The 27,858-nt window shown below is 37.7% G+C and overlaps 1 protein-coding gene across 6 annotated transcripts in view; it reads right to left on the bottom strand.

Moving 5' to 3' along the window:
* The window catches only part of CDC42BPA (CDC42 binding protein kinase alpha), a 341,599-nt gene that overhangs the window by 225,187 nt on the left and 88,554 nt on the right, over nucleotides 1-27,858 (bottom strand). For all 6 annotated transcript variants that reach the window (XM_064276784.1, XM_010591062.3, XM_010591060.3 and 3 more), the window contains exon 3: nucleotides 17,290-17,373. In XM_064276784.1, coding sequence (XP_064132854.1) covers nucleotides 17,290-17,373 — 84 coding nt within the window. The remainder of the gene's footprint in view (nucleotides 1-17,289; nucleotides 17,374-27,858) is intronic.

The following is a 27,858-nucleotide window of genomic DNA, read 5'->3' as shown; positions in this document are numbered from 1 at the left end:
ACCTATGCCATAAGCTTCAAAAAGAACTGAAAGGTAAAGTGGAAAGTAAGTCTCCTTGAATCACACCCCAGTACTCTGTTACTGTCCGCAGGTTAGCACCATTAACTCTCTGTTGGTGTCTTCACAGAAATTTTCTGTGTGAACATAAGCATGCACACGTGTACACACACACACACATTGTATATTCATGTAGTATCCAACCTTCTCTGTCTTCTTTTGTTTTTTACAAATTTTAATTAAAAATTAAAATAAACCTAACCCATTGCTGTAGAGTCAATTCCGACTCATAGCAGCCCAACAGGACAGAGTAAAACTGCCCACGGGGGTCCCAAGGTGCAGCTGGTAGAGTCAAACTGCCAATCTTTTGGTCAGCAGCCACAGCTCTTAATCACTGCACTACCAGGGCTCCAATGAGACCATAGTGGTCAAGTAACTACTTATCTGGACACATTTCCACATGAGTACATAGAGATCTACCTAATTTCTCATAATGGCTACATCATATTCCATATAAACTAAAAACATGATCACACAATATTCTATACTTAATAATTATTATTTCCTACAAGATAAATTCAACAGCCATGATATATAAAATATGATTAACCCTAACTTTTTTCCATGTATTTCCATAAATTTTATTTGACCAAATAGAGTATCCAAAGCTATGTACACTAAATAGCATCACCAAAGTATACATAATTAAAGCTTAAATCAAACTAAAGGGCAATTTAGATTATTAGATTATTAAGTTAATTATAATTGTCAATTAGATTATTAAAACCTATGACATCATGCTTTCACTCATTTTTAGGGGAAAACAGAATCACTTGAGGTACTACTAAGTCCTATTCTGTAACTTAATTAACTCAAAGTTATGGTTTAGTGCTAACGTTTTCGATGCCTCACAAACAAAACTTGCATGAACTATCCTTAATATCCTGTTTCTATCAAAGTCAGTGATCCATGCCATCAATTTTTCTGCCATGTAAAGTCTTAAATGTTATTATCGAGAATGAATAATGATGTTGCTAAAACTAAGATAAAAAAATAGATTATAATCCCAAAGTCAAGCATCTATGTTCACCTCTATGGCATAGTTAGGAATAGAACAAAAATAAACAAACAAACAAACAAAAAAGCTAACATTTAACAAAAGATGACTATGTGCTAGGCACTATATTAACCACTTTACATAAATTATCTCATTTAATCCTCACAGCAATCCTGAGAGATGGTACAGAGGACAAATGAGAATACTGAGACTAGGATATATTAAGTAACACATCCAAGTCACATTAAATGGCAAAATTAGGTCCAATCCCAGATAATCTGACTCTAGAGCCTTCTGTTTTAACCAGCACGCTGATATGTGAAACTTACAATCTTTATTTCAGAGTCAATGTCTTTAGTTCTCTAGTACTCACAAAGGATTAGTCCAAGACTGAAATTGAACATTACAACACATTCCTCACCAAATTCAAATACAATGACTTATGATCCTTGTAAAAGAGATCATTTCAGTCTCCCAGACAGAATAATTTACTATTCATAGAGCACTTTTTCTGCACAGCATAATCTTAAAATATCACATAAATATATTTAAGCCATTTTGTGTATTATCTCTCCTTGAATTTTACCATATAAACAAAGTTTTAAGAATTACTCTTTCTCATCATTACTGGCACAGAAGACAAAGTATTTCATAAGAGTGACCAGAGCTATGTATTGGTAAAATAAATATTCCGGGAATAAAAAGAAAATTAAAAATATACTTATTGGACTTCTTGTTTCCAATATGACAAGTAAAGAGCTTGGATGCCTCACTCCCATTCTCACCACAAAGGAAATGCTGAACAAACTGAAAATCAATAACTGTTCATAGATGCACCTGAGAATTGAGGTCACAGGGAAAACTGCTGCCCTAAAAACTGAGGGCAAATACAGAGGATCACAGCTTATCTGGCGTAAAGGCCAGGAGTAGAAACCTTCAAAAGAAGCCAGTACGAGAAAGAACACTTTAAACTGTAATTTAAAATTGCTGGCTCACTGTGGACTAGCTTGAGAGTTAAAAAGCATCAGGAGGTGGAGACTAGTCTTAAGAGGAACCCCACATTTTCTTGACTTTTACTTCCAGGAGCTCCACAAGGTTCTCACTGTGGAGATCAGGTAAAATCCCCTTGTATTTCTTGCAGTAGGGGTAGGGAGGAGAAGTAAGTATTTTGAAATGCACCCTGCTTAACAAGGCGTGCCCTCAAGAGAAACTATTTTATCAGAGCCTGATCAACTTGGGTTTTACCGAAGTCTAACCAACACCTGGGGAGCCGTGGTGGTACAGTGGTTAAGAGCTATGGTGAGCTATGGCTGCTAACCAAAAGGCTGGTAGTTCAAATCCACCAGCTGCCCATTGGAAACCCAATGGGGCAGTTCTACTCTGTCCTATGGGATCACTACGATTTGGAATCAACTCGACAGCAATGGGTTTGGTTTCAGGTTAACCAACCAGGGGAAAGGGAAATACCCAACTCCAGCCTCCTCTAGTCTTCAATATGGGGAAAGGAAAATAACAAATTCCAGCTCCTGCTTGCCCTCCAGTCTCACCTAAGGGGCAGGGAAGGTGGAGCTGAAAAGTACTTGTGAGGGTCACAGCCAAGGGTTGACTAAAATAATGGGACATAATCATAAGACTATACAATGCTCCCCTTCCCCTACACCTTACCACCACATCAATTGAGGTCTTATATAATAAAAGGGGGGTTACAGCTGAAAGAGCTGGAATCCTCAGACCTTACTTAAGAAGCAGGGTCTAAGGAAACCCAAAGACAACAGCAGAGACAAAAACAAGGACACTAAAGAAAATTTTAGCTTCAAACACCACAGCTACAACAAATAATAAATACAGCTAACTCCTAGCCAGATAAATATAAAACCTCACAGGAAAGATCTATCTACTTCAGATCCTTTGTGTGGTTTTCAACAAAAAGTTACAAGGCACACTAAAAGTCAAAAAAAAAAAAAAAAAACTGCTGCCTGAAGACAAAACAAACATCAGGGCCAGAGATTTGGAATTTAAAGAGACTGGGAATTCAAATAATATGATTAACATGCTAAGGATTCTAATGGAAAAAGTAAGCAACATACAAAAACAGCTGGGTAATGTAAGCAGAGAGACAGAAACTCTAATAAAGAGTCAAAAGGATATACTACAAACCAAAAACACTACAACGGAAATGAATAATGTCTTTGATGGACTTATAAGTAACTGAACATGGTCAAGGAAAGAATCAGTGAGCTTGAAGGTATGTCGGTAGGGATGTCCCAAACTTAAAAGCAAAGAGAAAAAGAAATAGAATATCCAAGAACTATAAGACAATTACAAATACTTGTAATGGGAATATCAGAAGGAGAAGAGATAACGGAACAAAAGGAATATCTGAAGTAATACTGGCTGAGAATTTTCCAAAACTAATGACAGACACCAAACCACAGATCTTGAAAGCACAAAGCACACCAAGGAGGATCAATTAAAAAAAAAAAAAAAAATCTATACCTAGGTATATCATATTCACACTGCAGAAAATCAAAAACAAAGAAAAAAATCTAGAAAGAATCCAGAGGAAAAAAATCACCTTACCTATAAAGGACCAAGGATAAGAATTATACCACCAAAAAAAAAAAAATGTTTTTTTTTTTCTCTTCAGAACACATGCAAGCAAGAAGAGAGTGGAATGAAATACTTAAGTGTTAAAAGAAAAAAAACCACCAACCTGAAATTCTGTATCCAGCAAAATTATCCTTCGAAAGTAAAGGAGAAATAAAAACTTTTTCAGACAAAAATTGAGGGAATTTGTTACCACCAGACTTGTCTTGCAAGAAGTGTTAAAAGAACTTCTTCAAAGAGAAGGAAAATGATATAGGTCAGAAACTCTGATGTACATAAAGGGAGAACATTAGAGGAGTAAATAAACACAAAATAAAAACAGAATCTTTTTTTTATTATTTTTAAGTGATATAGTAGATAACGGTTTGTTCAAATTAATGGCAAAAGTGTGTCAGGTGATTATAGCTTAAGGATAGCTGAAATGATTGACAGTAATATCACAAAGAATGGGAAGGAGAAACTGGCAATACCCTATTATAAAGTACCTGTACAATATATGAGGCGGTACAGTATTACTTGATAGCAGACTTATATTGGCTATAAATGTATATTACAAATTGTAGAGCAACCACTAAAAAAATTTTATAAGAATAATTAATATGCTGAGAGAAAAACAGAATCATATAAAATGTTCAATTAAAACCAGAGAATGCAAAAAAAAGAAAGAGAGTGGAAGGCAAAAAAAAAAGGAAAATGAATAAAAAACAGTTACAAATACGGGCAATATTAATCCTACAATATCAATAATCACTCTAATGTGAATGATTTTAATAAACCAATTAAAACAGAGACTATCAGAGCCACAAAAAACAAAACTATGTCTTGTCTTCATGAAATCCACTTTAAATATAAAGATAAAAATAGATTAAAAGGATGGGTAAAAATACCATGGTAATGCTAATAGAAAGCTGGAGTACCTATATTAATTTCTACAGAGCAGACTTCATAGCAAATAAAATTATTGAGACAGAAGAGGGTATTACATAATGATAAAGAGTTCAATTCTCCAAGAAGACATAACAATCTTGAGTGTGTATCTGCCTAACAACATGTCAAAATAATGTGGGGCAAAACTATGTGTGCCTAACAACAAAGCATTAAAATAACATGAATCAAGGAAAAACAGATAAATATACTATTACAGTTAGAGACTTCAAAACCAGTCTATCAGTATTTGAAAAATCCAACAGGCATAAAATCAGTAAGGATACAGTTGAACTGAACAACACCATCAATCAACTAGACCTAAGTGATTACTAGATTACTTCATGGAAATAGCAGAATAAACATTCTTCTCAAGGTCATTGAACATTACCCAAGATAGATCATATAATGAACCATAAAACACATTCTAACAATTTTAGAAAAACAGAAATCATACAAAGTAGGCTCTCAGACCACAACAGAATTAAACTGGAAATCAATAATAGAAAGGTAGCTGGAAAATCCCAGAATATTTGGAGATTAAACAACATATTTCTAAATAACACGAGTCAAATACGAAGTCTCAAAAGAAGCTAAAAAATACTCTGAATGAAATGAAAATACAACCTATCAAAATTTGTGGGATGCAGTGAAGGCAGTGCAGACAGAGAAACATACCATTAAGCACATAAATTCGAAAAGAAGCAAGATCTAAAATTCAATAATCTATGCTCCTACCTTAGGAAACTAGAAAAAGGGCAAATTAAATTCAAAGAAAGCAAAAGGAAAGAAATAAAATTCAGAGCAGAAACCAATGAAAATGAAAACAGATAAATGACAGAGAAGATCAACAAAACTAAAAGCTTATTCTTAAAAAGATCAATAAAATTTATAAACCTGTAGCCGAGCTAACAAAGAAAAAAAAGAGAAGACGCAAACTCCTAATATCAGAAATGAAAGAGTGGTTATCATTACTGATCCCATGGGTGCTAAAAGAACAATAAAGAAATATTATGAGCAACTCTATGCCCACAAATTTGATAACTTAGATGAAATTGACCAATTCACTGAAACACACATCTACTAAAACTGACCTAAGGAGATATCAGTAATATGAATAGGCCTATACTAGCAAGAGGTTGAATCATATCTAACAACTTTCCAAAAAAAAGCACCAAGCCCAGATATTTTCACTAGTGAATTCAACAAACAGTTAAGGAAAAAATGATACCAATTCTCCACAATTGCTTCCAGAAAATTGAAGCAGAAGAAACACTGCATAACTCATTCTATGAGGCCATCAATAGTCTAACATCAAAACCAAAGATATTACAAGAAATGAAAACTACAGACCAATAGCTCTTATAAACACAGATGCAAAACCCTTATTTTTAGCAAACTGAATCCATCATGACCAAATCAATCAATGTAATCTATCACATCAACAGGCTAAAAAGGAAAAACCATATGACCATATCAATAGATACAGAAAAACTTTTGACAAAATACAACACCCATTCATGATCAAAACTCTCATTCTAGAAAGACAGAACATCCTCAACTCAATAAAGAACATCTACAAAAAACCTACAGCTAACATCATATTTAATTATGAGAAACCAGATGCTTTCCCGTCTTCATACTCTAATCCAACATCATATTGGAAGTACTAGCCAATGCAGTAAGAAAAGGAAATAAAAGATATAAAGATTGGAAAAGAAGAAATAAAACTACTTTAGTTTACACATGAGGTAATGTTCATGTAGAATATCCCAAAGAATCAATCAAAAAACTCCTGGACCTAATAAGCAATTATAGAAAGCTTGCAGGATACAAGGCAAATGTACAGGTCAACTGCTTGGCTATATACCAGTAATGAACAACTGGAATTTGAAATTAAAAATATAGTACCATTTATCTTAGCAATAAAAATAAATGAAATATGTATAAATCCAACAAAATAAACACAAGACCTATAAAGGAAAATCACAAAACTATGATGAAAGAAGTCAAAGAAGATCTAAATAAATGAAGAGATAATTCTATGTTCATGGACAGGAAGACTAAATATTATTAAGATGTCAATTCTTACCAACTTGATCTACAGATTCAAAACAATGTCAACCAAAATCCCCACAAATAATTTTGTGGATATTGACAAAATGAATTTAACGTTTATATGGAAAGGAAAAGGACCCAGAATAGCCAACTCAATACTGAAGTACAACAGAGTTGGTGGGCTTTGACTACCTGACTTCAAGACTTATTATAAAGCTACAATGATCAAGACAGTGTGGTATTGGCAAAGGAACAAAAGGATCAGTGGAACAGAATAGAGAGCTCAGAAATGGACTCCCCCAAATTTAGTCAATTGATCTTTGACAAAGAAGCAAATACAATCCAATAGAGAAACAATTTCCAACAAATGGTGTTAGAACAAATGAGACCCAAATGAAAAAAAAAAAAAAAGAATTTAGACAATGACTTTACATCTTCTACAAAAATTAATTCAAAATGGATCAGGGACCTAAATGTAAAAGCACAACTATAAAATTTCTAGAAAATAACATAGAAGAAAATCTAGGTGTCCTGGATTTAACAATAGCTTTTTTTTTTTTTTTTTTGTATACACCACAAAAGCATGATTCATGAGAGAAAAAACTGATAAATGGAAATTCATTAGAATTAAAAACTTCTGCTCTGCACAAGACACTGTTAAAATGAAAAGACAAGCCACAGACTGGGAGAAAATATTTGCAAAACCCATATCTGATAAAAGACATATCCAAATTACACAAAGAGCTATTAAAACTCAATAATAAGAAAGCAAACAACCCAGTTACAAAATGGGCAAAAGATCTGAACAGACTTGTCACCAGTGAAGCTATACAGATGGCAAATAAGCATATGAAAAGATGATCAACATCTTCTGTCATTAGGGAATTGCAAATTAAAACAAGATACTGAAAAAAAAAGAAAAAACATTGCCATCAAGTTGATTCTGGCTCATAGTGACCCTAGACGACAGAGTAGAAGTGTCCCATAGGGTTTCCAAGGAGCGCCTGGTGGATTCAAACTGCCAACCTTTCGGTTAGCAGACATACCTCTTAACCACTATGCCACCAGAGTTTTCAATGAGATACCAGTACACATCTATTAAACAAACAAACAAAAACCCAAACCTGTTGCCATGGAGTCAATTCCGACTCATAGCGATCCTATAGGACAGAGTATAACTGCCCCATAGGGATTCCAAGGAGTTGCTGGTGGATTTAAACTGCCGACCTTATGGTTAGCAGCCGTAGCTCTTAACCACTACACCACCAGGGATGCACACACCATCACAGATCTATTTAAAAAAACAAAAACAAACCTGTTGCCATCAAGTCGATTCCGACTCACAGTGACCCTATAGGACAGAGTAGAACTGCCCCGTAGCGTTTCCAAGGAACGCCTGGTAGATTTGAACTTCCAACCTTTTGTCAGCAGCTGAACTCTTCACCACTATACCCCCAGGGTTTCCACACATCTATTAAGAACATCTATTAGGATGACTAAAATCCAAAACACTGACAATGCCAAGTCCTGGTGAGGATGTGGAACAACTGGACCGGAACACTCATTCATTACTGGTGAGAATGCAAAACGGTACAGGCACCTTGGAAAACAGTCTGGCAGTTTCTTACAAAGTTAAACAAAGGTTTACCATACAATGCAGCAACAGTACTCCTAGGTATTTATCCATATGAGTTGAAAACTTATGTCTCCCCACACAAAAAACACCAATGTTTTTTAAAGCAGTTTTAGTCATAATGGCCAAAACCTAGAAGCAATCAAAACGTGCTTCAATAGGTCAATGTATATGCAAACAATGGAATGGAATACATTCTGTGCAAAAAGGAAAATAGCTACCAAGCTAGAAAAAGACATTTAAAAAAACTTAAATGCATATTGTTGGGTGAAAGAGCCAACTACATATGGTATAATTTTAACTATAGGACATTCTGGAAAAGACAAAACTATACAGTGAAAACATACATGGTTTCCAGGAACTTGGTGTGGGGAGTCGGGGGAGAGGGATGAATAGGTGAGGCATAGGGTATTTTTCAGACAGTGAAACTATTCTGTATAATACTATAATGATGGATACATGACATTACGTATTTGTCTAAACCCAAAGAATTGTACAACACAAAGAGTAAACCCTAATATAAACTATGGACTTTAGTTAACAACGATTGTAACAAATGTACCATACTACTGCAAAATGTTAATAATAGGGGAAAGGGGAAGTGAGCAGAAAGAAATTAATGGAAACTCCCTGTACTTTCTGCTCAGTTTTTCTGTAAACCTAAAGCTGCTGCCCTAAAAAAAAATAGTCTATTAAATAGGAACCCTGGTGGTGCAGTGGTTAAGCACTTAGCTGCTATTATGGATTGAATTGTGTCCCCCAAAAATGTGTCAACAGGGCTAGGCCATGATTCCCAGTATTGTTTCCACCATTTTGTCATCTGATATGATTTTCCTGTGTTGTAAATTCTACCTCTATGATGTTAATGAGGCATGATTAGAGGCAGTTATATTAATGAGGCAGGACTCAATCTACAAGATTTAGATTGTATTTTGGGTCAATCTCTTTTGAGATATAAAAGACAGAAGCAATCAGAGAGACATGGGGATCTCATATTACCAAGAAACAAGAGCCAGGAGAATAGCGAGTCCTTTGGACGCAGGGTCCCTGTGCTGAGAAGCTTCTAGACCAGGAGAAGATTGATGACAAGGACCTCTCCCCAGAGCGAACAGAGAAAGAAAGCCTTCCCCTGGAGCTGACACCCTAAATTTGAACTTCTAGCCTCCTAAACTATATTAAAAAAAAAAAACTATGAGAGAATAAATTTCTGTTTGTTAAAGCCATCCACTTGTATTTCTGTTACAGCCAAAACCCGTTGCCATCGATATCAACTCACAGCAACCCTACAGTACAGAGGAGAACTGATCCATAGGGTTTCCAGAGGTGCCTGGTGGATTCGAACTGCCAGCCTTTTGGTTACCAGCCGTAGCTCTTACCCACTACACCACCAGAGTTTCCCTCTGTTACAGCAGCACTAGACAGCTGCTAAGTGAAAGGTCAGCAGTTCAAGCCCACCAGCTGCTCCAAAGAAGAAAGATGTGTCAATCTGCTCCCACAAAGATTACAGCCTTGAAAACCCTATGGGGCAGTTCCACTCTGTCCTATAGGGTCTCTAAGAGTCAGAATCAACTTGATGGTACACAACAACAATGTGAAATTAAATATACACATAAACACAGAGAGATTTTAGGTGAGGTTATTGTAACTGATATTGAAAGATTCAAAGGTAATTCTACAATTTCATGATTATGAAATCCTCAGAGTAGAATAAATTTTAAAACAAGTATATGCCATATCCATATAAAAAAAACAAACCCATTGCTCTAGATAAATTACTTAACCTCTCTGTGCCTAAGTTTCCCAATCTATAAAGTGGGAATGATTGTGTCTACCTTTTAGGATTGCTGTGAGAATTAAATGAGTAAATTCAATAACCCTGGAAACAGTAAGTGATAGCTATTATTGTAGCTCATGATTCTGATTCAATTCCCTAAGAATCAAGTCATGGTATCTTTTAGAACCAGACAGCTGGCTCTAATTTAAAAATCTTCTAAAGGTTTTTTTTTTTTTTTTAATAAAGTTGTTAACCAGAATTGTAGCCTGGAAGTTGTGAGCTGGAGATACACGTTTTTGGTCTAAAACCAGTTGCCATCAGCTCAATTCTGGCTCATGACAACCCCCTGTGTATCAGAGTAGAACTGTCCTCCACAGGCTTCACAACGGCTGATTTTTTTCATATCGATTCTCCAGGCCTTTCTTCCAAGGAGCCTCTGGGTCGACTCAAACCTCCAACCTTTTGGTTAGCAGGTGAGCATGATAACTATTTGCAGCACTCAGCGACTCCAAGGGTAAGTAAGAAACCCTTAATAATTATTTCATTTGGACAAAAAAACTGGGTATGTGGAGAAGAAAAGGAAGCTTTTTTTATTCTTCATTTTTTACTTTCTGTAGTGTTTTTATTGTAGTGCCTGTGGGTGGCAGGTCAGGAATCAGAGACAGTTCAACTCTAATGACCTAGATTCATTATGACTACACTCAAACCAAACCAAACTCATTGCCATCAAATTGATTCTGATTCATGGTGACCGTATGACTACTATACCGCTACTACTAAAAATAATAAGAGCAATAATTAAAAAATAATAAGACACAGAGAACAACAATAACAAAAATAATAAAACAACAGGCAAAAATCAGTCCCATGGCGTGTAAACTAGAATATATTGTTCCTCTACTTAAGAGGTAGAGACTAAAATCATCTCCTTTTTATAAGTACGAAAACTGAGCCATAGAGAGGTTTAACTCTCAAGAGGAAGAGTGTTCCTGTAAACTATACATATTGCCTCTTCCAGTGAAATGAGTAAGGACATCTCCCATATCAGTGAAATCGGTAAGAGTTGAAAATATTTGAAGAGGTAAAATTCACAAAACAGATTAAAACGACCAAAACCAAACCCAGTGCCATCGAGTCGATGCCGACTCACAGTGACCCTATAGGACAGAGTAGAACTGCCCCATAGAGTTTCCAAGGAGCACCTGGCAGATTTGAACTGTCAACCCTCTGGTTAGCAGCTGTAGCACTTAACCACTATGCCACCAGGATTTCCCAAAACAGATTAAAAAAAAAAGATTAGGAGACATTAATTTAAGGGACTGTTGATGTGCCACCAAAGTTTGTAAAAGATGAATTTGTATAGATATCAATCTCTTAGCTGACCAGGTTTGGAAAGAAAGGTTACCTAGAACTTTCAAATAATTGATATCCCAGTAATTACATATTTGCCATATATTGTGAAACAGTAACGTGGCAAATAAGTTAAAGGTAACTGTAAAATTATTTTGAAGCATCAATAACATGCACAAAAAAAAAATAACACTTTTTTGCTGTTCATGTGTAATTTATCAAGTATCATTTGGTGCTTCCAGTTTTCCAAAGTTGGATGGGTCATGCTCGGAATTTTTTTAATATTCTAAAAAAAAAAAAAAAAGTTGATAATTCAAGCCTACGAATACAATTCCATGCTATTTTTAAAATAAATTCCTCTTTAAATGTTTCATTCAGAATTTCTGTCTATGAAATGAAAGCTTCTAAGAGTATGAAATACCTTTCAAATGCTGAATCGGCCTTACATCTCCTAAATAAACCCCACTTGGTCCTGTACCCCACTGCCCTCCAGTCCATTCCGACTCACAGCAACTTTATAGGACAGAATAGAACTGCCCCATAGGATTTCCAAGCCTGTAATCTTTATGGATCTCCGGCATTGTTTCTATCCCTGAGGCCATATTTTCCAACTACTGATCCTTCTTCTTTGTTTCCAACTTTTGCATTCCAATCGCCAGTAATAATCAATGCATCTTGACTGCATGTTCAATCAATTTCAGACTATAGCAGCTGACAAAAATCTTCTATTTCTTCATCTGTGGCCCTAGTGGTTGCTGCGTAAATTTGAATAATAGTTGTATTAACTGGTCTTCCTTGTACGCGTATGGATATTGTCCTATCACTGACAGTGTTGTACTTCAGGATAGATTTTGAAACGTTCTTTTTGACAATGAATGCAACACCATTCCTCTTCAAGTTGTCATTCCCAGCATAGTAGACTATATGATTGTCCGATTCAAAATGGCCCATACCAGTCTATTTCAGCTCACTAATTTTTTTAATGCCTAGGATATCGATGTTTATGCGTTCCATTTCATTTTTGATGATTTCCAATTTTCCTGGATTCCTACTTCTCACATTTCAGGTTCTGATTATTAATGGATGTTTGCAGCTGTTTCTTCTCATTTTGAGTGGTGCCACATCAGCAAATGAAGGTCCTGGAAGCTTTACTCCATCCACATCATTAAGAAATGATGCCGGGGACTGAATGATAGAATTTTGCAAGACCAATGACTTCTTCATTGCAAATACCTCCTTTCACCAACATAAATGGCGACTATTTTTTTTTATACACATGGACCTCGCCAGGTAAAACACATAGAAATCAAATTGACTACATCTGTGGAAAGAGACGATGGAAAAGCTCAATATCATCAGTCAGAACAAGGCCAGGGGCCGACTGTGGAACAGACCATCAATTACTCATGTGCAAGTTCAAGCTGAAACTGAAGAAAATCTGAGCAAGTCCATGAGAGCCAAAATATGACCTTGAGTACATCCCACCCAAATTTAGAGACCATCTCGAGAATAGATTTGATGCATTGAACACTAGCAACCGAAACCAGATGAGTTGGGGAATGACATCAAGGACATCATACATGACGAAAGCAAGAGGTCACTGAAAACACAGGAAAGAAAGAAAAGGCCAAGATGGATGTCAGAGGAGACTCTGAAACTTGCTCTTGAGCGTCAAGCAGCTAAAGCTAAAGGAAGAATTGATGAAGTAAAAGAACTGAACAGAAGATTTCAAAGGGCTTCTCGAAAAGACAAAGTATTACAATGACATGTGCAAAGAGCTGGAGATGGAAAACCAAAAGGGAAGAACACGCTCAGCACTTCTCAAGCTGAAAGAGTTGAAGAAAAAATTCAAGCCTCGAGTTGCATTAGTGACGGATTCCATGGGGAAAATATTAAATGACACAGGAAGCATCAAAAGAAGATGGAAGGAATACACAGAGTCATTATACCAAAAAGAATTAGTCGATATTCAACCATTTCAAGAGGTGGCATATGATCAGGAACAGATGGTACTGAAGGAAGAAGTCTAAGCTGCTCTGGCGGCAATGGCAAAAAACAAGGCTCCAGGAATTGATGGAATATCAATTGAGATGTTTCAACAAACAGATGCAGTGCTGGAGTTGCTCACTTGTCTATGCCAAGAAATACGGAAGACAGCTTCCTGGTCAACTGACTGGAAGAGATCCATATTTATGCCTATTACCAAGAAAGGTGATCCAACCGAATGTGGGAATTATAGAACAATATCATTAATATCACATGCAAGCAAAATTTTGCTGAAGATCATTCAAGAACGATATATCAGCAGTATATCAACAGGGAACTGCCAGAAATTCAGGCTGGTTTCAGAAGAGGATGTGGAACCAGGGATATCATTGCTGATGTCAGAAGGATCCTGGCTGAAAGCAGAGAATACCAGAAGGATGTTTACCTGTGTTTTATTGACTATGCAAAGGCATTCGACCGTGTGGATCATAACAAACTAAGGATAACACTGTGAAGAATGCGAATTCCAGAACACTTAATTGTGCTCAAGAGGAACCTTTACATTGATCAAGAGGCAGTTGTTCGGACAGAACAAGGGGATACTGGTGGGTTTAAAGTCAGGAAAGGTGTGTGTCAGGGTTGTGTTCTTTCACCATACCTATTTAATCTGTATGCTGAACAAATAATATGAGAAGCTGGACTATATGAAGAAGAACGGGGCATCAGGATTGGAGGAAAACTCATTAACAACCTGCATTATGCAGATGACACAACCTTGCTTGCTGAAAGTGAAGAGGACTTGAAGCACTTACTAAAGAAGATCAAAGACCACAGCCTTCGGTATGGATTACACCTCAACATAAAGAAAACAAAAATCCTCACATCTGGACCAATGAGCAACATCATGATAAATGGAGAAAACACTGAAGTTGTCAAGGATTTCATTTTACTTGGATCCACAATCAACACCTATGGAAGCAGCAGTCAAGAAATCAAAAGACGCATTGCATTGGGAAAATCTGCTGCAAAAGACCTCTTCAAAGTGTTGAAGAGCAAAGATGTCACCCTGAAGACTACAGTGTGCCTGACCCAAGCCATGGTATTTTCAAGCACATCATATGCATGTGAAAGCTGGACAATGAATAAGGAAGACAGAAGAAAAGTTGACGCCTTTGAATTGTGGTGCTGGCGAAGAATATTGAATATACCATGGACTGCCAAAAGAACGAACTAATCTGTCTTGGAAGAATTGTGGCCAGAACGCTCCTTAGAGGCAAGGATGGCGAGGCTGCGTCTTACATACTTTAGACATGTTGTCAGGAGGGATGAGTCCCTGGAGAAGGACATCATGCTTGGCAGAGTACAGGGTCAGCGGAAAAGAGGAAGACCCCCAATAAGGTGGATTGACACAGTTTCTGTAACAATGAGCTCAAGCATAACAACGATTGTAAGGATGGCGCAGGACCAGGCAGTGTTTTGTTCTGTCGTGCATAGGGTCGCTATGAGTCGGAACCAACTCGACGACACCTAACAACAACAACAATCTTTACGGAAGCAGATTGCCATATCTTTCTTCCGTGGAGCTGCTGGTGGGTTTGAACTGCTGGCCTTTTGGTTAGAAGCCAAGCGCTTAACTACTGTGCCACCAGGGCTCCTTCACTTGGTCATAGTGTGAAGAATTTTTATAATAAACCTGAATTCTACTTGCTACTATTTTGTTAAGGATTTGTGCATCTATTCTTTTTTTATTCAGGAGGGATGTTGGTCTTTAATTTTCTTTGTATGGTGCTTGTCTGATTTTGGCATCAGGGTAATTCTGACCTCACAAAACCAGTGTTGCTCCTCACATCCCAAGGTCCCTATCTGGTTCTGCCTTCTTCTCTCTACCTTTCAGTCTTTCTATGTTTGTTTTACGTATAATGTCCAGGAGTTTTAGCTGTATTTGTGGGGGAAACAGAGAGAAGTGCATCTATTCCATCTTGCCCCAGAACCAGAATATACTTTTTAATTCAACTAAATACTATTTAATTTTAAATTATTCCTTGTTTTACCTTCAATTTTGTCACTTCTTCCTGTCAGCAATGAAAGCAATCCCGGTTACTTTTCTTCTGCACAACTCTTCCCCAACATAGTCAACTTCATAGAAAATAAGCACAAACTTTAACTCAATTTTTTAAAAGTTCTAACTCTGAATCACTAAACTGACTGCAACATTATTTTCTGAAAAAGTAAGAACATAATTTTTTACTATTTCTTAATAATAGGGCTTGCTGCTCCAGCTGCTGAGAATGCTATCAGCCCCTTCAGGGTTTGCCTCAGCTGCAGAAAGCCTCTTCATCCAAGGCCATACCCTTCCAGAAGCAGCCGTACCCAGTGATGGACTGGGGCAGGTGATTGGGGCAGGTCTAGCCATTTTGGCTAAGTTCAGGACAACTGTGAAGGACATTTCTGATCCAGAGCTCCCTGTGGGACCAACGGAGGCTATTGAGACAGCATGATTTCCCTTCTCCCCCTTCCACAGGTTATCAATCTCAAAAGAACTTTCTAGTAAATACTGTGTGCACTAAAGTCAATCTCAGAGTTTATTACCTGGAATAAACAACCAGTGACTATAAGGCAATTCAATCTTAGGGAAATTCAAACGTAAAGATTCAAGCTCTGTTTTGATTATATTACGCACCAGCACGTATGTCAGAGGGTGACATAAAACTTTCCAGATACTTTTTAAAACAGGATATAATTACATAGTAATTACCTCTCGGAGGTAGAGAGGGGCTGGACTTGGTACGGCAGTGGTCAAAGAGTGCTTTAGCTTTATCTGTAATGTGCTATTATTTGTTTTACAAAGAACGTATTTGTACTTCACTTTTTTATGCAGTTTTTATTTTGTTTTGTTTTAGGAGATGCATAGAAAAAAAGACCAAAAGCAAAACTTGCCAAAAAGGTTATTGATTAATTCTGGGTGATGGAATACAAGTGATTATTAGATTCTTCTTTGTGTTTTGTTGTATTTTTCAAATTTCCCAAAAGATAAATAACGGAATACATACTTTCTTTCACTACCACTGTATCTACCATCATGGGAACCCTCTCGTTTTTCCTTGTATGTTTGTTATTCTTCAGGTTTCCAGAAGTACAGATAAAGAAAGATTTCTAAGGGCTAATTTCTCATTCCCCTCTTTTGGATCTTACCAACCCCCCAGAACTACTCACCAGTAATGCCCTCCTGCTTGTTAAAATATTGAAATACTTCCACACCAGTAAGTCCTGCTTCCCGGAGGCCCCAGAGTGCCCTGCCCCATCCAGCCTCTCACTAGGACAGGCACAGCAGGGGCCTCCAGGGCCCCACCTAAAGTCTTTGTGTAACACCAGCTGTTAGATATTTTCAACATCACTCCACTCAATTTATTCCACAAATCTGGCACCAACATAGAAACGCTAACATTCTTACATTATCAGATGTTACTACAATCTTCAATAATATAAAACAAAACATAAAGTAACTGTAAATCAGCAATAAACAGAATTCTGAAGGGGCATATTCAAAACTTCTGCTTAAGTTTGCTTGGAGCAGGATACCATTAAATACAGAATAATATAAACAAGCTATACCCAAATAGGAAATTTTTTATTCCTATTAAAGAAAATGGTTATCACACATCCTTTTAATGTAGTTATATACACCCCACATTACCAGGGTTCCTGTTTAGTTTTCAGTCAAAATTAAATTAGCATCACAAATTATGAATCGTTGAATTTGTCTCTTATTCCTTAAAAACGTGCCATCATACACATAAGTTTACTAAATGATATATAAAGATCTACTGGCTCTATATAATTTTACAGTTCTTTAAAAATATTTGTAAAATATTATTTAAATACTCAAATATGTAAGATTCTTACCTCAGCTCTTTTCAGCATTTCCCATTTATTCAATATTTTCATAGCAAATACTTTATCTGCATTTTTTAGTTTCACTACAGCAACCTAGAAAAGATAAAGAAAAGTATAACTTTCAAAATATGGCAAAATACCTTTTTCAGTCATCCTTTTTCCTCTCTGTAAAAAAATAAATACCAATTGTCAATTATTTCAGTGCAGTTCAAATTTTAAGATCCTAAATTAAGTGGTATTGTCAGATGAAAAAGTTACATTACTGAACACGCGCCAAACAATCTTTGAATACTATACAGTATCAGTTGATGATTATACAGTAAATCCTCTTTTCCATGTTTTCCGTCCTGAAATTTATACTCAACATCTAGTATCACTAAGCAACTGACCAAAACGTATGTACAACATGAAAGAACTAGAACTTGTTAGATAATACATGGTACATTTCAACATGATGCTACAAAGAATGCCAACTGCCAAAACAAACATGTTCCATGGGGGTGAAACCATCTTTTAATCTTAATCTTTCACCAATAATCTTTCACACCACACACTCTTACATACTATCACACACACACACACACACACACACACACACACACTCCTAAAGAACAATTAAGACTAATAGTTCTTAACTGTGGACTTTACGGATCCCTTTTCAACAAAAAAAGGACTAAATATTTCTCTAGCTTGTATTTTAGTTACAGGTTTTTTAATAACCTTCAAATACAAATAAATGAGTCCTCATTCTCACCCTCAACAAACTGATTACATTTCTGTTTTGATTTCCCTGCTTCAGTTTGCCTAGATAATCTCTAAGTGCCATTCCAGCTCACTGAGGATGCTATAAGGCTGAGACTGAGCAACAGAAAGGAAGACAAAAGTCAGTGAGGATATTTCCAATTACTGGGGAACAGGGAAGGGGAGACGAGTAATACTTTCATATGCAGAAGGAGACAACAAAGTATATACAACAAACCTTTGAACAGTTCAAAGGGATGCTTCCAAGGACAGAGAATAAGTTTAAACTCAAGTGCTAAAATTTAAAACACGCACATACAAAGAAATCTTAATTGCAAATGTGCATATCAAGGGCATTTAATAAGTCTGTATTTGGATAAGACTACAATAAGATACATGACCATAAAAGTAAAACCGATGCAAAATGCAGTCACTTAAGTATTTATTTGCATCTGCTCTTAATCTGGAGAAAGGACAGCTCCGGTAAATTGTTCTCCCAGTGGGCTCAAGCTTAAAGAGGACTATACTCGTGAGCAAGGATAAACTGGAAATATTGCTTAACTAAGATCTCTGAAAGGCTAAAAACACAAGTTGGACTACTCAGTAGACCCTAAAATCAAATGTTGCACAACTGACAGTGCAAATGGATAGAAGGACAGGAGCACTAAGCTAGACAAGCCTACATTTAGGACAGGTCAGAGACACAGAAGGTATCACTTAGCCCCTCCCTTCTTCCGATGTGGAAACCCTGGTGGCGTAGTGGTTAAGTGCTACGGCTGCTAACCAAAGGGTCGGCAGTTTGAATCCACCAGGCGCTCCTTGGAAACTCTGTGGGGCAGTTCTACCCTGTCTTATAGGGTCGCTATGAGTCGGAATCCACTCGGCAGCACTGGGTTTGATTTTTTTGGGGGGGGTCTTCTGATGTACAGAAGAAAGGCTAAAAGACCCCACTACTCCAGTATCTTCCCATCATCCAGTCATAATGCATGATCCACCAATTTTTTAAGCTCTGTGGATCACAACGGTCCAATTCCACCATGTATGGGGTTACGGTACTTGTAGTGGTAGTAGTGCTACCCACCAACACATACGGAGGGTATTCTAAATGCCAGGCTCTATGCTAAGAGTTTTATACAGGGCCACAATCCCTTATCTGCAATTCTAAAAGCCAAGAGGTTTTCATAACTCATTTAGTAGCATGTACTTTTTTTTTTTTTACTGACATCAGGCTTCTGTAGTCTTTTTTTTAAATCTCACTCAGTATAAAGACAAACATGTTTTACTGCATAAACACTAAGGCATGTGCTTATGGGGTGCTGCCCCAAGTGCCATTAGGGGTGTCATGTAAAAGAGACTGTGTGTATTAAATTACCTTTCTAAAATTAAAAAAATATTGGGACCCAAAAGAACCCCAGGATTAGACAATTGTGCAGTAGGAATAATGACGAAAATATCTATTATTTATTAAACATTCAAACAGCATTTATTATGGCAGTTTAGGGAAATGGTTAATAACATGGACTCTGTAGCAAACTGCTTGGGTTTGATTCCTGGCTGGGTAATTCTGGGCAAATAACCTTTCAATAATTCAGTTTTTTCACCAATGTAGCAAGGCTAAAATAGTACTTACCTTATATAATTGTGGTAAAGATTAAAATAATTAATACAAGTGTAAAGTGTTTGCAGCATGGTCTGGCACTTAGTAAGTGTTCAATAAGCATTAGCTATTATTATGATCAGGTGTCAGGCACTGTACTGAGAAATTAGAGCCCAATCTCTTAACTGTCATTTGTTCTACTGCTAAAATGTGACAGATCTTACACATCCCAATTTCTTCAATTTCCTTAACTACAAAATAAGAAACTCTGATCTCTTCAACTTCTAATTTTATATACTTGTATGGAATCGACTCGAGGGTACTGGGTTTTTGGGTTTATATACGTGACACATGTATATATATATATATATACACAGAAATACCTTTAATTGAAAATATCTTACTTATACTTAGATCAGAAACCCTGGTGGCGTAGTGGTTAAGTGACACGGCTGCTAACCAAAGGGTCAGCAGTTCAAATCCGCCAGGCGCTCCTTGGAAACTCCGTGGGGCAGTTCTATTCTGTCCTATAGGGTCGCTATGAGTCGGAATCGACTCGACGGCACTGGGTTTGGTTTTGGTATACTTGGATTACCTTATTTTGGGAAATTAAAGAAATTGGGATGTATAAGATCGATCACATCTTAGCAGTAGAGCGAATGAGAGTTAAGAGACTGGGCTCTAATTTCTCATTGCAGTGCGTGGCACCTAGATAAAACTAAGGGAGCCCTAGTGGCACAGTGGGTTAAGAGCTCGGCTACTAACCAAAAGGCCAGCAGTTGGAATCCACCAGCCCTGGAAACCCTGTGGGGCAGATCTACTCTGTCCTATAGGGTCGCTATGAGTCAGAATCGATTTCATGGCAACAGGTTTTTTTTTTTTAACTGTATAACTAAAAATTAGGCCACATTATTCACCATATTGCAGTTTTCAATAGTAAAATATTGAGAATAACTTAAATATTCTAAAATATGAAATTGGCTAAATATTCATCTGCTTGGAAAAAAGTTGTTGAAGAAGGCTATTTAATAGGAAAAGTTTACAATGTTTTAAATGAAACAAAAAAGTTTATTAAATTCTGTATACTATGATTATTTTATTTGTATATATACATATATAGGCATATATACATATATGTATGTATATATAAATAAATATATTTATAAATAAATATATTTCTATGTATTCATAAACATACATATATTTAGGTATAAATATAGATCTCGATTTAGATCTATAACATATGTATATTGAGAAGGATAGGCACCAGAATATTAGAAGAACAGGTATTTCTAGGTGATAGGCTTTTTATTTGCTTTTCTACATTTTCTGTGTAGAATATATATAACTGGAAGCATGGATCGCAATAGTGTGAGATACCACACCTCATCCTGGTCATGAAATGACTGCTAGTTGATGAGGGTAGACCCATTCTACACACTGGTGTAGTAACCAGGCAGCCATGCTGCTGCAGGTTAAAAACACTCTCCAAGTTCTCATAGTTTCATGAGCTGCCTACAGACTCTTCTGGAATGTGGTGGAATATGGTGGAACAGAATAGTCAGTTCAGGAAACATTCTTGAATATAATGAATTGATAACGTGATTAGAAAAGAATATGAAGCTGATAAGGTAATAAAATTGGTCTTGCCTTTCTCCTTTAACATTACAAATCATTTATGTGTTCATTTCAGAAAAATTAAGAAAAAGAGGGCTCTCCTAGAACTCTAACTTCAGGTTGTATATTTTTAAGAACCATGGCTAACTGACATATGCGAGGGTAGGTAGTATATTACAATGTCCTTTCTTGTTTAATCTGACCAAGATGAAAAGCACATTTTGTATAGAGTGAAAGATGATGAACTTAACACAGAACAAAGATGTATTTTAAAAACACTGAATACAGAGGCATCTTTAAAGACTTCATAATAAAAACACTATAATGTTTAAAAAAGTTGCAAATACTACATAAACAATCAGTATGTAATAAATATGTATGAGTTCCTGAACACAATTTAAGCATCAGTTATAGCTATAACCTGTAACTTAAGAACGATCACACTCTATTATTAATAGAATTCAATATCCAAGAAATAGTTGTCATACAAAACACAGTTGACTTTTGATATATCCAGAATTCATCACACCTCTTCTGTTCTTGCCTGGACTGTCCTACCTAGGCTCTCTGCTTCTGCTCTCACCCCCCACAATCTATTCTCAACTCTGCAGCCACAGTGATCCTACTGAAATGTAGCTCATATCATGACACTTCTCTACTCAAAAAATTTCAATGGTTTTCTATCTCTCTGCAAGTAAAATTCAAAGTCCTTTTTGTTGGCTTGTATCATGGAGTCAAATCTGACTCAAGGCATCCCTGTGTGTTATGGAGCAGAATTGTACTATAGGGTTTTCTTGGCTGTGATCTTTACGGAAGCAAATCTCCAGGCTTTTTCTTCCATGATGCCCTTAGATGAGTTTGAACTGCCAGCCTTTCAGTTACCAGCCGAATGCAAACTGTTTGTGCCACCCAGGGAGTGGCCAACATGTTCTGGCCCTCCAACTTCCCTGGCCTTGCACTACTCTCCCCATAGCACATTCTGCTCCAGTCATACTGGTCACCTTGCTCAGTCCCAAGTCCAGGCCTTTGCACTTATTGTTCCTAGGCCTGGGATACTCTTCCCTCAGATAGCCACGTGGCTTGTGCTCTCATTTCCTCACTGAAATGTCACTCTGCCTCTTGACACTGTCTCTCCCATTTCTTTGCCTCATTTTCTCTTTAGCTCTTATTGTTATTTAACAAACTACTTATTCTGTTTATGTATTTTATTTATTATTTGCCTCATTTACTAGATATAAGCACATGAGGGCAGAAATTTTTTCTTTTTTTTTCTGATACGTTCACTAATGTATGCCCAGTGCTTAAGAATCACCAAGACCAAACTCCCTGCTGTCCAGTCGATTCCAACTCCTAGTGACCCTGCAGGACAGAGTAGAACTGCCCCACAGGGCTTCCAACGAGGTCACCTTTACAGGAGCTGACTGCCACATCTTTCTCCCGCTGAGCGGCTGGTAGGTTTGAAACATCGAGCTTTTAGTTAGCACTCGAGTGCTTCCACCAGCGCCACCAGGGCTCTCCTGATAATCAGCAGGTACTCAGTGAATGCGTACTGGATAAATGGTGAATGATTTGTCACCTACACGGGTGTATACGTCCATAGCAAACTGTAAGGCATTAGCAGCCTCAGAGCAAGTATAAAATTCATACCGAAACAAATAAAAATAAGACATGAAAAAAAGATTCCATTTTAAATTTTATGAATTATTGTGTATTAGATTAATCCAGATCATGCTGCCCTCCTATTAAAATGTATGGCTTTTCAAGTCTCTACTTCATTGTCAGGGCCCCTAGTGGCACAACGGTGAAGCGCTCGGCTGCCAATGGAAAAGCTGGTGGTTAGAACCTACCCAGCAATTCCACAGGAGAAAGACCTGGCAATCTGCTCCCATAAAGATTAACCCAATGCTGTCGAGTGGATTCTGACTCATAGTGACCCTATAGGACAGAGTAGAACTGCCCCATAGGGTTTCCAAGGCTGAAATCTTTACAGAAGCAGACTGCCACATCTTTCTCCTGCCAAGTGGCTGGGGGGTTCAAACCACTGACCTTTCAGTTAGCAGCCAAGCACTTAACCACTGGGCCACCAGAGTTCCTATCCCATAAAGACTACAGCCTAGAAAATCCTATGTGACACTTCTACTATCTCACATGGGGTTGCTATAAGTCGAAAATGACTCAACAGCACAAAAACAACAACTTTGTTATCATTAATAAAGGAGTAAACTAAGGCTTGGAGAAGTTAAGTAAATTACTCATAGTCACACAATTAATAAAAGAACCAGGATATGTACTGAGGCTATTTGGTTACAGAGCCTAGTGTTCCTTACTGAATAGTTCCACAGGTCCTTCCCATTTATCATGCCTATAATTTTGATATCTATTGATATGGTAATGGTGATAATGGTCGATTTGTGTGGAAATCACTGTATAGGTGTTTTTTTTAAACTGTTCTGTTAGTGCTCAATCTCAATTTGTTTTCAAAATATTAAAAACTAAAAGAAAAAAAAAACTAAGTCTTTAACAAGCAAACTAAAACCAGTGCTGTGAGTTTACTAAGTAGGTAGCTACGGGTATCTATCTACTCTATGGAGACACAATTTATACACACAGCAGCAGCATATAAAATATTTAAAAATTGCTACAGCATGGGCCTTGACTAATGAGAGCAGAAACTGGCTATAAAAACTCAGTATGCCCATACCAGTACGCCCCTATGAACTGAAAACCATCCCTGCATACGCAGAGGCCATCAGAGGTGAATCATGCAGTATAACTTCAAACTTCTTACTCTCCATGAATCCCAGGAAAGCCAGGGTACAAGAATTGTTAAAGAAGAATGAGTGGCTAAAGACGGTTCCCCTCTCAGATCCTAGGACTAGATTATGCAGACACATTAGGGCCTAGTTATAGTAATCAGAGGAAGCAAGCTAATTAAAAGCTTTTGACACCTGAAGCAGGGGTAGCAGGCCAAAGCAGCAAGCTTTCACAACAAGCTCTGAAGCCCAGAAGCCTGGAAGCTGCCGGAGCAAGGCTGGAGCAGGCAGAAGCGGTGAGCCACCAGGAAACTGTGGACAGGCAACACCCAGGGCGTAAGTTAAAGGTTTTCCTGAAAGCAAAAAGGAAAACCCAGCGTTAAGTTAAGCAGTAACTGACAACAATTGAGTTGAAGAAAGAAGGTTCTTAATGGGTAGAGCTGCTGATTTTCAGTTATATCTTGCTCCTTACTGTTTCCTATAATGTATGCATTTCATACTGGAGATACATAAACTATGCTTTTATTTTTTTTTTTTTAAGGAAGAGGTATAATTGATACAAAGTGCTTCTATCGAATATCCATGCCAGAGGTGAACCTATCCACTGGGCCTATATACCTATTTACAAATTCCTGACAGCAGACAAAATACACTGGAGGAAATAATTATCTCTCTAGGGTCGTCTTTGCGTTACTGAACCTATAAATACCACGGAGCACATAAGCCCAGCAGAGAAATTTTAATCAGGAATGAATAAGCAGTAAGACTTTATAATCCAGCCAATACTGCTTTTTCTGTACAAATGCAACTGTCTTTAAATAAGAGTAAATTATTATCAATTTTTGTTTGTTGCTGTTAGTTTACATACTTAATATATAGAGAGCAAAAATTTACCAAAACATAAAAAAAGACACCTCCTCACACTAAATCTCAATATTATCAGCACGCATTAATTACTGAATTGACTCCTGAGGTCTAAGTCACACTTGCCTGGGCCCAGGCACTACTTACTCCTACATTGCGTCTGCTTCTGCCAGCTCCCCCAGCCCTGCATCCCATTCTTCAATTCTCCCGAGCATTTGGGTTGTACAGCAAATATCACTGTCCTTAACTATCTTCCTAATTTATCCTAATGAGTAACTATTAATAATTCTTCAGTCCCTTTAATGAAAAAAATAAATATTCTTTAAGTATTTGTATTATTCTTTTTCTACCATAGCTCGATGATCTCTGCTGAGCCCTCAAATCTGCCTGCAGGCCTACGGTTAGTTCTTTGTCATTCCCAATCTCAGATCTTTATCAAAAACACCCTATGCCACACTGCCACCACCTTTGTCCCATCCTTCTCCTCTCCACCCCTCACCTCACAATCAATGGCCTGGTCTCATAGACAACGTACCTTTCAAATTCCCTCATTACATCTTAAATGTTTCTACTTCTAACTTAAGGTCCCTAGGTGGCGCAAATGGTTTGTGCTCAACTGCTAACCTAAAGGTTGGTGGTTCTAACCCACACAGCTGTACTGTGGGAAAAAGGCCTGGCAATCTGCTTCCGTTAAGATTACAGCCAAGAAGACCCTATGGAGCAGTTCTACTTTGTAACACATGGGGTTGCCTTGAGTAGAAATCGACTCAACAGCAACTAACAACAACACTTTTAACTTCTGTTTGAACCTAAGGAAGAAGTATCACTACCACTTCTCAAACGAGCCCTGGTGGTGCAGTGGTTAAGTGGTTATCTGCTGAGGGGTCAGTGGTTTGACCCTACCAGCCACTCTGGGGGAGAAAGATGTGGCAGTCTGCCTCCATAAAGATTACAGAGTCAGAGACCCTACGGGGCAGCTCTACTCTGTCCTACAGAATCGCTGTGAGTCAGAACCAACTCTACCACAAACAGCAACAACTCCTTTTCAAGGCTGCCAGTATCATTTGTGATCTTGGTCTCAGTCCCTCCCCTTCCTTCCATTCTTGCCCTTGTTCCATTAAATATTTCATTCCTGCCTTCAGTCCCCATTTCTCCTGGCTATTGAATATCGATTGATAAACTTTTCCAAGACCTTCCCCCACCCAAAACCAAAAAATAAAACAAAAACTTGACTTCTGTCCTCCATTCCACCCACGGCACTGACATCACATCCCTTCTCGCTAAGGCATCGTTTCTCTCTAAAGCACAGTTTTCAACAGTGTGTATGCTTGCTTTTCCATTTGCTCATGACTTATCTGCTTCTCAGACTTTTCAATCACCTATTCTAATCTAGTTTCTAGTTCATTCTACCAGACTGAAATTATTCTGTCAAAGATCAGTAATGGCTTTTTAATTCCAAATAAAATACACTGTTCTCAATTCTCATCTGCTTCGGCCTCACTACATTATTAGACACTGACAAGAATCTTTCCTACATTTTTTTTCTCTAACGTGCTAAATATTGTTCCCAAGGATGCTTATTCCACCACTTCTGTATCGCCTCTCCCGTTCCTGATGACTCCGCAATCTTTATTTCCTAATCTCTAGATGTATATTTCTAGTTGCCTTCTAGTCATCTCTCTGGAATGTCCAGCAAATATCTCAAATTTAACAATCTAAAACCTGTATACCAAACTTATTTACCCAGGCTGCAAACCTAGTTCAAGCCCTCACTATTTCATCTAAAAAATGACAACAGGCTTCTTTTTGATTACCTTACTACATGCCAGCCATTATGCTAGCTGTTGAGAACACAAAGAGGAATAAAGAAGTTCTTGCCCTCAAAAATCTCACAGTCCAGTATAGGAAATATATCTAAACAGATAACTAGTGTACAACATGAAGAGGAGAAGTAAAAGCTAAGTCCTATAAAAAGCACAGAGAGATTTCTGACCCAAAAGGTAGGGGTGGGAGGAAACCAGCTGTCAGTAAGTTGATTTTGATTCACAGTGACCCCGACTCATGACAACCCCATGTGTGTCACAGTAGAACTGTGCTTCACAGGGTTTTCAGCATGCCTGATTTTTGGAAGTAGATGGCCAGGCCTTTCTTCCAAGGTGCCTCTGAGTGGACTCCTACCTCCAACCTTTGGGTCAGCAGATGAGTACTTTAACCCTTTGCACCACCAAGGGGGTGGGGGAGAGGAGTGTGTAATATGTAAATATGTAAGTAGAGTTTCTTCAAAGAGGTGACTGACTCCTGAGTTTTGTAGAGTGAATGCCAGAAAAAGGGATCAGAGGATATGTGACTGAAAAAGGGAGATACCCTGGCAAGTGGGGACAGCATGAGCAAAGCACAGAAGCAAGAAGTATTCGTGTGTGGGGGAGAGAGGTGAAGATGTTTGGGAACCATAAATTACTGCTGTCCAGTCGATTCTGACTCATAGTGACCCTATAGGGCAGTGTAAAACTGCCCCAAAGGGTTTCCAAGGCTGTAATCTTTATGGAGTAGACCCTGGTGGTACAGTGATTAAAGCACTAGGCTGCTAACTGAAAGGTTGGCTCCCTAGAAGGAAAACGTGACAGTCTGCTTCGCTAAAGATTTACAGTCCAGGAAACCCTGTGGGGCAGTTCTACACGTCCTATAGGGTCACTACGAGTCAGAAACAACTTGATAGCAGTAGGTTTGGTTTTTTGGTTGGAATCTTTATGGAAGGAGCCCTGGTGGTGCAGTGGTTAAGAACTCAGCTGCCAACTGAAAGGTTGGGGGTTGAAACCCACCAGCTGCTCTGCAGGAGAAAGATGTGGCAGTCTGCTTCCACAAAGATTTACAGTCTTAGAAGCCGTATGGGCCAGTTCTACTCTGTCCTACAGGGTCGCTATGAGTTGAAATTGGCTCAGTGGCAGTGGATTTGGTTTGGGTTTTTTTAACATTTGATAGGACTCTCATGTCTATAGAAAACAGTTT

The sequence above is a fragment of the Loxodonta africana genome, chromosome 25 (genome assembly GCF_030014295.1).
Source record: "Loxodonta africana isolate mLoxAfr1 chromosome 25, mLoxAfr1.hap2, whole genome shotgun sequence".
In the NCBI taxonomy this organism is placed as follows: domain Eukaryota; kingdom Metazoa; phylum Chordata; class Mammalia; order Proboscidea; family Elephantidae; genus Loxodonta; species Loxodonta africana.
Note: the sequence above shows the minus strand (reverse complement) of the source record. Positions and strands in the feature narration are given on the sequence as shown.